This window comes from Olea europaea, unplaced genomic scaffold (assembly GCF_002742605.1).
Source record: "Olea europaea var. sylvestris unplaced genomic scaffold, O_europaea_v1 scaffold3077, whole genome shotgun sequence".
Taxonomy (NCBI): domain Eukaryota; kingdom Viridiplantae; phylum Streptophyta; class Magnoliopsida; order Lamiales; family Oleaceae; genus Olea; species Olea europaea.
Genome location: NW_019249493.1, coordinates 40257 through 52659, shown reverse-complemented (window position 1 = coordinate 52659; position 12403 = coordinate 40257). Strand labels below are relative to the sequence as shown.

The following is a 12403-nucleotide window of genomic DNA, read 5'->3' as shown; positions in this document are numbered from 1 at the left end:
GTGAATGGGATCCAAAAAAGTTTGAACTGGGGATCACACTATCTTATGGCCATAGGTCAAATGACTTTTGTGAGCTTGGGGAATGAATGCTTCAGTGATGAATGGAAGAGTTTTGAATTTTCTGTATTATTTGTCTGCTATTTATTAATTTCCTTTTAAAGAAATTCAGTGAGAGAGTTCAGGAAAGATGGTGAAAAAATTATTTTTCTCATGTTTAATTCCTGTGTGATTGGAGCAACTGTAATTATTTTGAGCTTAAACAATGGTTTAAAATTTCTTAATCATTCATACCTAGCTAGATTTTTTCTCTCTGAGTCGATGAATATATTGTAAGCTTAAATTTAATTTAGGCGCTATAGTAACTCTAAATGATCATATGTTCGATATCTATCTTTACTTTGACAAACATATTAGTTAAATCAGATTGCATGGGACAAAACCTCTAAAATAGCTGTAACGTTGATTCTGATGTATTTTTGAGATAGATTTATGACCCTTCTATTTTCTTCAAAAAAGGAATTTAGCAAGGGTCAACTTTATAATATTTCCAAATAATTAAGTCTCTTTATAACATATCTAATTCTCTTTCCATAGATCTAACGTGTTTATTAGTCAAAATTTTCTGTTTGCCTTCTGAATCGTTTACGAAATACTGATTATTTCTGTATCATGAAAATTTCCATTTTTCACGCTTAGCCTTGAGCATCGTGGTCTTGCTTGGGAATGAGCTATGAAACATGTTGTAATCTTTAAATAGCTCTCCATTGGTTTTCTCGAAGTTGCTTTGTTACATTAGTTATGTAATTTCCTTCACTTCAACCTGCTTTTTGTTAGAAGAATAAATTGAAGAACAGTTTTCTTGTCATCACAGGGATAAGTAGAGAAATCATGGAAGCGCCACTGATGTGGGGCTGTTGGATTTTCAAAATGTTCACCTTGATCTGGCACTATAAATACATCTCTTACATGATCAATCTCTGCATTCACTGGACATGTCTTATTTGTTTTTTGGTTAACCCTGGCATTTCTTATTCCAGATGCAGGTCGCCTGCCCTTAGATCGACCATCTAATGACTCTCATATGAAAGAAGCAGATGCAGTGCCAGAACCAACCTCCCAGCCTCAAAGCAAATTGCTGAAACCTATTTGGGAGGTGCCCCCTCCTGGTTCTAAAATTCCACACCTGAAGAGCTTTAAACTGACAAAGGAACTAGTTCAGCAAAGAGTGAAGAATAATGTTGTAGTAGTGACCTTTGGTAACTTTGCTTTCATGGATTTCATCCTGACTTGGGTTAAACACTTGACAGATTTGGGTGTTGATAACCTTCTCATTGGTAATTTTCTCAGTATTCTCATTGCATGGAAGAACGTTTCGCTGTGGTTGGTCATGTTCCTAGGCTAACAAAAACACCATATTTATTCCTAGGTGCCATGGACACAAAACTGTTAGAGGCTCTTTATTGGAAAGGCATTCCAGTTTTTGATATGGGTAGTCATATGAGCACAATAGATGTTGGTTGGGGCTCTCCAACATTTCACAAAATGGGGAGAGAAAAGGTTATTTTGATAGATTCTATCTTACCTTTCGGCTTTGAATTACTGATGTGCGACACTGATATGGTCTGGCTAAAGGTAATCTATCTGTAAAGCTTGTTTTCTTCTATAAGCTCTTTTGCGGATGCTGCCATCCTTGTGCTGATTTACCAATGCGCCTAAATTCATCTTTTTAATGTCAAACGTTCTTCTAATGCTGGCAAGCTATTTTTTCTATAAAATGAAGTATTAAGTTACCTATGAAAATCTGCTTCCAATGAACTGCAATCCTATGGATAGAATCCACACAGATTGCATATAAAGATCTTGTTGATTCCTCTTCAAAAACATTTTGAGTTGAGATACAACAGTTAGATAATCAAATAATAAGCGAAGTTCGGACACAAACATGTGTAAAGGTAAATAGTTACTATGAAGCACGTGTATCTTGCACTCTCGCTCTCTTTGAGGAGGAGATGCACACCCTATGTCATTTAATGTTTGAAGGAACCAGTGCAAAAAACCTCAAGATATTCACCCTCCAAGATATAACAGCCCATCATAAATATTTAACCAATCTGCAGTAATGATCCAAGCTCAATGGCATACGCTACTTGTACCTTTCTTTGACCGCACAATATATCAAAATATGTACATAAAACATGATGTTTTGTGCATACGTGCATAGAAAGTATGTTAATGTGTAGGGATTGAAGTAATTTATAGGTAGTTTACACCCTTACAGTTTGTGGAGAAATAATACTCCACTATCTTATGATCTCCCTACAATTTTTCAACTTTCTCCCCTAACATCCACAATATTGTTCCATAATATGAAGATGTCCATTAACTTTCACAATTATGTTCCATGTTCGTTATCAGTTGTTATGGAATTAATTCTCCATCCTTTCATCTTAAATGAAGAATTGATTTCTATCTCTGTCTTTCTTATTTGATTATTTGAAAACTGGGCTGAAGGAAGAACAAGAGAGTAGTTCTTTTTATTAGACTTAATTTTTCTTCATTTGGCCGGTGAGAAAAGAAGTGGGTAGCAAGCTAGTTCATCTTGGTGAGTATATGTGAATATTTTGTGTGTGTGTTTACACAATAACACATATGAGTTTTGAAATTCCAGTTATTAGTATACTCAATTTGTTCTCTAATCTTCATCCTTTTAAAGCTTTTCTAGATGATCTTCTGGTAGAAAAAAAAAAAAAAAAGGGGCTACTAGCTTTTTCAAATACTTGCTACTGCCATCTTTCTAATTCTCAATGCACGCTTCCATTGCTTTTGAGCTTTTTATCCCTAATAAACATAGTACGCTTTCAACAGACTCCTTCCTCCAGAGTCCCAATCCAGTTTCTTGTTGCTGCATTCTTTTCACTGACATCAATTTCCCTTGAACAGGATCCTCTTCCATATCTTGCACGTTTCCCTGAAGCAGATGTGTTAACTTCTAGTGATCAAGTCGCACCTACAGTTTTCGATGACAGATTGGACGTTTGGCAACAAAGTAAAGCTTCTCTTGCTCATCTCTGTTTTATTTATAGGTTGTCAAGCACAATGACCTTGCAGATTGTTCAATCCTTGTCGTGTTTTATCAGGCAGCCTTCAAAGAAAGGGTTGCACCTCTTTTTTTCTCCTCTACATGGCAAAGAGGACAGATGCATAGAACTCCATCTGTACTCTTTTTTCTTTCTTTTTTACCTTTTCGATGGTGATGCATTTGCAATGTGTTTACGGGTTAATTTTTATACTCATTCCATACTGCTGTGGTTATGAAGAATATGATTCCTTGGATCTTCCAGTAGGTGTAGTAATGGTCCAAACTCAGTAGTGAAAAGAGATCTGTGTAGTCAACCTCAAATTTAATGGGAATAAGGTTAAGTTTGTAATTTTTCTTGTTATAGTTTGTGTTTTAAAATGATGAATTGATTTGGCGACTTGATCTGGCATGATGATTTAGGTGACCGTAGAAGGTATATTATTTTGAGAGACACAAGGTTAAAATAAGTTATGAATCTTTTGTATAATTTGGATATGTTTGGTAAAGCTTTTTTCAAGCTTATAAGTTGATCAAACATCATTTTTGTCTACACATTTTGTAGAATCCGCACTTTTATCCACACACTTTGTAGGACCCGCAGCTTATAATCTGTAAGAAGCTTTACCAAACATACAGTTGGAAGTAGATAAAGTCGATAAGTTGATGCTACATGGTTCTTTTTTAATTATCTCAACAAAAGTTAAAAGCTTATGCTCATGGAAAATGGACATTATTTTCAAACAATGGGGCCTTTGTTAATTTTTTTTTTTTTTTTTTTAAATTAGGTATTAATTTTATCTGCCGCAGCCAATTTATATTCGTTTTTCCATTTTGTGCACAGCTGGTGCTGCCTACAACATTGGAATTTTTCATTGGAGGCCAACAGATTCTTCAAAAAAGTTGGCCAAAGAATGGAAAGAAATGCTTCTAGCAGATGAAACGATATGGGATCAAAATGGTTTCAATGAGATCATTCGCAGGCAGCTGGGGCCATCCGTTGATGAAGATAGTGGACTTGTTTATGCTTATGATGGAAACCTCAAACTGGGACTTCTCCCAGCGAGCATCTTTTGCAGTGGACATACGTACTTCATCCAGGTTTTTGTTTGTGATTTCTGTATGACCTCAATTTCTGATGTACACTTGACTGCAAAGTAAATAAGAAAAGAAAAGAATAGAAGATTACAAAAAATTCTCTATAATATTATTCCTGTCTATAGTCTAAATCTTGAATATCCGAAAGGCTACATCACTCAAGAGATTTCCTCAACCTTGTGCTAATTGTCAGGCTATATATGAACAACTCAAATTGGAGCCCTATGCTGTACATACCACTTTTCAATATGCTGGTACTGAGGGGAAGCGCCATCGGCTGCGTGAAGCTAAGGTTTTCTACGATCCACCAGAATACTATGATTCTCCAGGTTTATATCAATTTTCCGACTTTACAGCCTTGTACAACAATCTCGTTGTCTCGAAGAAAGATGTCCATCAATCCTTCCCCAGTGATTCTTTTTCACAATTTACTTATTTTATCCAGAAAGCGATGTCAAATTTCTCTGGAACATTGTGGTTCATGTCATAATTCACATGATGCTTATCTCAACTTGAAGTTGGTGTCATCTGTCAACAGACTGCCATGAGATGGCTTGGTTGTGATGAGAACAAGTTGTTCACTTGCTTAGTTAAATAAAAGTCCGCTTGCCACATTGAATAAAATAAAAAAGATTCAAAATAAAAAACTGGCTAGACTCTAAATCAGGCAGTATTCTGCTGTTTATATTCTTGCAAAATCACATTGTTTCGGAGAAGATATACCACAAAAGTTTAAACATGAGGAAATCCAAGTCTCTAATATTTTTGCAAGATCACATCATTTCAGATAACCATCAGGAAATCTCTTCTTGTCTTACTTGATACGAGCCTCCCAAATTCAAGTTTGCTAGGTATTTGTCCAATGAGTATAAATGGCCAACTGTCTCCTAATAGTTCATCTTTATAATATAAATGAATTTACTTAGCCGTTAGGAAAATTCTTGTCAATTGCAATAGAACCACACTTGATAGGTTGCTAGTCTTTCTCGCAAAATTTTAGGAAATTCAACCTGTTTTCACAGAAGTCCTTTCTCATGTATCGAAATGGGAACCAACCCAACCAGGTAGTCGATTCACTTGCATCTGAGGGGTAGGATCAACGCCATTGTCAGGAGTATGGTCCCCTTGACCTCCCACGACGTCTTCAAGCTCTTGTACAGATTGATAGATAGATATGGACTTCCTCACATTAGAGAATGTTAGCTTGATTTTCTGTGCTTATTTTGTATTTGAAGTAGTACTTCCCCTCTTATTTGCATCTCTTCATATGTTGCATCTTTTTGCTTCTGGGAGGTCAAGTTTACGCCTTCCTTTCTCTTGTTCTTGTGTTTTGTGTTTTTATATATATGGTCTGGGAATCCAAACCCCATCAGCCTTACCTGATGGCGCCTGAAAACTTAACGGTAATGCTAGTGTTTTGCATATGAAAAAAAGTCCCTTCTCTAATGGTTTAGAATCCAAAGATGTACCAAGCCTTATTTTACTTTAGTCTTTTAAGTTTAGTTTCCTTATCCCTAACTTTCTCATTTTCTCCACAATAACAGTAAGCTAAGCCCATGTTTCGCTAATGTTTATAAATTATTTTTAATCCAGCAAACTAATTTTTATCCAGATTTCAGGAAACTCACAAGTACTATACATTATCAACCACTCATTTCTATCTATTTATAATTTATACCATTCAGAAATGCTTCTCAAACAAGCTTTTGGTTGTATTTCTGATAAATTTGGAGTAGGCTAGATGAATCATTTTTTATACTGTTCCATCCATTACTGCATCTATTGGAAGTTTCAGTGCAATCATATCCTTGGTAACCACAATTGATTGTGTTAATTTTAGTGTACGTTTACCTCTTCTAAATTGTTCTAATGGGATTAATTCACTCTTTTGGAAAGGAGTCTGATTAGGTCAATGCAAGACATGCTCCAACCGCTTAAGCTGTTGTTCTTTTAATATATTCTCAATTGGTTCCACCGCCAACTGTTCATTTATCATAATCTTGTATCTCAAATATTCTAGCATTGTCAATCTTAACATCCTTATTTCTGCTACGTTAATCTAATGGAAGTATGTCTAATAACCATTTCGTGTAACTTCCCTTTTAACCTTATAGGTATTTTCCTATCAATTAGAATCTTTGTAGTGCTTCTCCATTTTATCAACACGGTTGTCCTCTTGATGTCCTCCTTTACTAATGATTTTACATAAGTACCTGAAACAACCACTTTTGGGACAATGTGATCCTAAGTAGTGATACAGCTAGTATCGTTATTCTTATCATTAGTAAAAAGGACACTGTATTGTTTCTTGTTCTTAACCTAAAACCTTTAGATTCTGTAATACTCCTACAAAGTTCTAATTTACAAGTTAACCCCCTTTTAGTCTCATTAACTAAAACTTGTCATAAACAGATAACATAAGCCGGAACCTTGATGAAAGCTTATGCTGATAGGAAGTTTTCCAGCTCTCATTATTGCTACATAATAAATATCTTTTGTAAACTATAAAAAGTACATTTTCTCTGTATTACCTCCTTAGACACCGTATCATGCATTTCCTAAATCTATAAAACTATATGCTAACTTTTTTTTTTTTTTTTTTTTTTTTTTTTTTTTTTTTACTCTTTATCCTTTTGCATCAATCTCTAAGCAGGTAAATTGCTTTCATAGTAGATTTCTTTGGCATATATGCTCAATCACCCTCTCTTATAATTTCGTAGTATGACTCACAAGTGTAATGTGATGCCCCAACTCTCAACTTCTAATCTTAAGTAGGGCCATTAACTTTTAAGTTTTAAAGTGGAAAATTCTTGTGCCAAACTCATTTTTATTAATCTTTACCAGTTGGATAGATTTGCCAAGTTTTACTCAAAAATTAATGCCCCTTGAACAATATCTGAGAAATCTGAAACTAGTGCCAAATTTTAAAAACACCCTAAGGTAAGTCCATATCAAAATTAGTGCACATCCAGGGTCGGGATGACCTTCAATCACTGGAGGGAGAAGGAAGTTTTTGTTGGGAATTTTCAGCAACGCCTTTACTCAGAAAATTTAGAAACTTTGACACATGAATATTTAATTCATGTATTTTATATTGTTCAAAAAATAATTTCACATAGGATAACATATTATAAGGGCAGAATCTGGTTTTATGATTTAAATAATGCAAATCTCTTAAGTAAATTCTTTGCTGTTGCAATCTCGCCCAACTTCAGAAAATTATTAAAAAGTCAGATGAAATTATTTTCACACATAGCTCCCTGGTTCTACTAATACCATGAATATTCGTGAAATCATATTTGGCATATAAGGTCATGAAATCCTGCCAAAACAGAAATGTGACATTGCTGGAAATTGAAAAACAGCAAGCTTAATTATGGTATTTAAAACTTTTTTCATGAAATCCCCCTAAAAGCGATTAGACGGTTCCAATATCTCAACAAGCGAAGAAAACATGCTATTAAATCAATTATAACTATTTTTGAAGTGAAAGAAACAGTATTTAACTAAAGTGAAGGAATCTTGTTCTTTAGTAACCAAATCGAAGAAACATCACAAGAACTTGAATAAAGATGTATATAACATTACTGGCCATTGATTGATTCCAATCTGTTTGTGCATATACCAACAACGCTCCAAACCTAATCAAAATTCTTGGACTGAACTTTTGATCGAAACAAAGGGCTCTTCTCACTAAATCTTGAACCAAAATTCAGACGCATGCACAATGTTTTCTCTCTTAATTTTCTCTTTTCTTCCCTCTAAATATTTGGTTTTGGCATTTTATGTTTCTGCTACTAATTTACCAAGCATTAATTTAATATCAACAGGAGGACATTTTCTGTTAATTGAACTTATGTCCTAGGATATGTACATTTATCCATATCAATTTAATGTATCTTGCATCGAATAGTTGAACTTCGAAAAGGAAGAGTCAAAGGTGAATTTCGCTATTAATGTGATCCCTATTGTGATTTTTTCTAGGTAATCATTTTGTAATTTATTGCTCAATTCAGAATTTGACAGACCTGAGTGTAGAAGTATTGCCCTTAAGCTTCTCCATTTCTTATTTGTCAAGGGTGCATTCAATTCTAATTCTTCTGAAAATCGTATGCAGGAGGATTCTTGATATTTAAACCATCTATTCCCAAGAGCTTGTTATTAGATGGCAAGCATAACGTAGAGTCACACTTCACTCTGGTTAATTACCAAGTATGTGCTTGTAGATTTCTTTATATTGATTCTCTATAACATGATGAGGACTGTCCATGTCGTATCTTTTCTAATCATCAGCCAAAATGATTTCAGATCAAACAAATAAGGACTGCACTTGCCATTGCTTCATTATTGAACCGTACACTGGTGAGAACTGTTCTGCTTTTATGAGAATTTCTCTCTTTCTCGTGGAGTTTTTAGTAAAAGCATCTGGATAGAAAAAGATAACATATCTTTGATGATTGATCTAACATAAAAATTGTATTGACTTGTTGAATTTACTAGTTTGTTAACAATTGTTGTTTCAGGTTCAGGTTTTGATCTGTCTTTTTCATTTTTTGTCATTTTAGGTAATGCCTCCACTATGGTGCAGGTTGGATAGATTGTGGTTTGGACATCCTGGGGTTTTGGTGGGCACTTTGACAAGGCAACCATTTATATGTCCATTGGATCATGTGTTTGAGGTATTTGATCAGTTTGCTGAACTTCCATGTGGCCTTCCGTCGTCTTGCTAAAAGAATCGAAAATGAAAGAAATGTCCATTTACTTCATCTCTTAACTCTTTTTTTACAATCCCTATTTGATATCACCCGGAATTAAAAAGAAAAAATTGGTAGTGTTCAGAGGAATTTCCGTGATGGTCTTGCTTTTCTCATATTTTCAATTATTAGTTTTGTCACGTAGTGGAAAAAAAAATGAAAAAAAAAATGAAAACTATGTAAACAGAATTGTATATATATTATGTTATTTTGTTTATTTTATTTCGGTCTGATACATTTCAATTATTCATCTTGTACTTCAGGTTAATGTAATGTTGAAGGAATTTCCGGAGGAGGAAATGGGGCCAAAGATTAATTTTAGGGAATATTCTTTCTTTGAAAACCCACTTTTGCCCCAGAAGGTGAACCTCTCATCTCCAAGTATAACAAAGATCACTCATTTCATTAGTCCATCTATCAAAACCTGACTATTCCATTCCATTTCTTTAAGGTAAAAGAGTCATGGCTTGACGTGCATCTTTGTCAAGAGGGGTCACAAGGTTGTCAAGTTTCAAACACTACAAGTCAAGTGGGAGTTCTCAAGTTCCCTAAGCGCAGTACTGAAGAAACGGTAATTGTAGATTTTTATATCTCAAATTAATCAGAAACTTACGATCATTTGGTTTGTTGTTTTCAGTTTGCAGTTTTGCTAAATACCCTATTTAGAATTGACTCATGCTTTATAATAAGGGCATGTTTGGGAGCGATTTTTCCTCCCAAAAAATTGATTGTTTGACCGTTATTTCACTATTCCAGCCGTCATATTTGACTTCTTCTCTCACAGGTGAACCCCACTTTCTCCTAACAATCAAAAAATCAATTCTCAAAATAATTTCCAAACAGGCTCTAAAACAACAATCATGCTGGTCAACTGTTCTATCCTGTGAGGAAAAATCAGTTTAATCATCAGAACATTCTCTAGATTGTTCTTCACTCTATAAGATTGATGTTTCAACTTTCATGTGCCCATTTCAAATCTTCATATTCACAGACGACGAATTGTTGTTTTTGACTTGTTTGTTCCATGCAGTTTAAGACAATATTCTCATCATTCAAGGATGTTAAAGTCATTCAGTTCTCATCAATGCAAGGTGCATTTTTAGGTTTCACAGACAAGGTACGCGTTTTTCTTTCTTTATTTGTTTTTGTATTCGAGTTTTACTTCCAGATTGAAGCTTCTGATACACTTAAAAGAACATATTCTAGTTCTCAATGCACATATTTGCATGATCAGAAACGGGAGGAAAAATTCAGAAATCGAATGAAACGGTATGTGGGCATTTGGTGTTGCGTGGAGGATCACACTCCGGGTCACATATATTATGACATGTATTGGGATGAGAAGCCCGGTTGGAAACCAATTCCTCCCCAAACGCCACAAGAGGATCATCCTCCTTGGTAAGGCTCGACCCAATGTTTGTATATGCTGCTACGCCATTGTCGTTGGGAAGTGGAGAGATAGAAGCCACGGAATATTTGTAGCTGTTCCATATGCCTAACACCCATTCTTTACATCAAGAGACATCTATCCATATTTATCGTTGTTGTATCTTAATATTTATCTACAAAAGTAATGTTACTCATCATCACTGATGTTAGACATCTGTCTATGTGGTAACTACATGGCATTAAATGATAGATTCATTTAAATGCAACTTCACATGATTCATTTAATTAAACATGTCGAGTGTGGTCATCTAGACTGATGCTAGATGGTATTGTTCTTATTTACACACTATGGTTTAGCTTTTTGGTTTGAAGTATCTATGCTTACTGTACAAAAATAATAAAATGATAAAATTAAATAAAAAATTGATTTTAAGCAAGAGAGCTAATCATTCAAAGATTCAGCTCCAATCATACCTTGTACATTTTTTTTTCCTGCTGTGGGAATTTGCTGCATGTTTCATTCAAACTCGATATCGGCAGACTTTTCTAGGCATAGAAGAATGGGTGATTTTTTTATATTTTTACTCGTAAGTATTTTGTTAGAGTCTGCATAAAGATAAATACGAGTATTTTGACAACCTTGAGCATATTTGCTAATAGGCAAGAAATATGCTCTTTTAAGTGAATAATTGCTTCTTTCACTTTAATCTGTATAAGCAAACCTGAGCGCGATTTTGTTTGGGTTGTTTTGATTCTAACTCAAGACCACAACCAAATTAGACGGTTTGGGTTTTGATTCTAACCCTATATCACAACCAAATTAGTCGATTTGGATGAATTTTAATCTAAACAAACCTACTCTAATGGTTTGGTTAGTCGGGTTGGACTTTTACTCTAAATTAAATTTTTCAAAAAAAAAAAAAATTAACCAAGTTTTGGATCTGCTTAGATTACAGAAACTAAAATAACTTTATATTACAAGAGTTATTAATTAACAAATAAAATTGGGTTAATAGAGTAGATCAATTGAAAATTTAAAAATTCTGTTACTTTTTTTATACATTACGTAGTCTGACTGAGTATGGAGAAAAAAATATATAACATAATGAGCTTATAAAAGAAAATTTCCATCGCTATTACTTAGATTAGAGTGAATCAAGATTTAAATGTGAGATTAGAACTTATCTTTTCATTTTGATTTTTCTTAAAAAACTTAACCGATGGTTTTCTACTTCAAACAATATCTAATCCAATCCATCAGGATTTTATATTCGAAAAAATAAAATAAAAATAAACCAAATCAATTACCTGCATCAGACCAACTCGCCCCAATTCAGTATGAATGATTTAATCGATTTTTTGTTTTTTTTTTGGCTTGACCTGCGTCTAACATATCAAATATATTATTAACATTTTTTTTTTCTCCGTTCATACTTGGAGCTAAACGAGGAATTCGTCAGACAAGGAGCTTGCATTTGATTAACTAGTTCATGAAGGAACAATTATTGAGATTAATTGGCTACAGCGAGACTAATATGAAAAGCAGCCTTGCTTTCTACAAGCATTACAAATAAGACCAACATAATAATCATTTTTTTTTCTCTGATAAAACCATAAACACGTTTTACATTTGACAGAATAATAAATGGAACTCTTGAAATGGATTTTTTACTAAAAATAATTAAAAAACATTTCGATGCTTTTAACATTCACAAGCAATAACTCGATGCTTAGAACTTTCTTTTCAAATAGAAATGACAACGGATCGAGTTCGGAACGGGGCAAGTCCCGTCTCGCCCAAACCTCGTCCCGCCCCACGCCCACTTTAGATGAGGCAGGACACGAGGCATGGGGGACGTGACAACTATATATATATATATATAATTAAAGAACAAAATACAAATTCAAAATTAATTTTTAACAAATGAATTGTCTAAATAAAATTTTTTTTTAATTTTTTTTTTTTTTTTTTTTTTTTTTTTTTTTTTTTTGGTTCCGTCACAGGCGGATTTGGGGCGGGGCATCCTCGCCCCATGCCCCACCAACCCGTTCGGGATGGATTTTCTTGCCCCATTCAGGCAAAGCG

The 12403-nt window shown here is 34.2% G+C and overlaps 1 protein-coding gene across 1 annotated transcript; it reads left to right on the top strand.

Annotated features, from left to right (window-relative positions):
• The first annotated feature begins 977 nt into the window (after window positions 1–977).
• On the top strand, window positions 978–10635 carry LOC111385054 (arabinosyltransferase XEG113-like). Its single transcript, XM_023009413.1, has 12 exons — window positions 978–1334; window positions 1427–1632; window positions 2941–3046; window positions 3921–4177; window positions 4368–4503; window positions 8292–8386; window positions 8483–8536; window positions 8740–8853; window positions 9192–9290; window positions 9380–9499; window positions 9959–10045; window positions 10163–10635. Exons 1-12 carry the CDS (start codon window positions 1082–1084, stop codon window positions 10328–10330), a joined length of 1695 nt encoding a protein of 564 aa, XP_022865181.1. The 5' UTR covers window positions 978–1081; the 3' UTR covers window positions 10331–10635.
• The last annotated feature ends 1768 nt before the right edge of the window (window positions 10636–12403 follow it).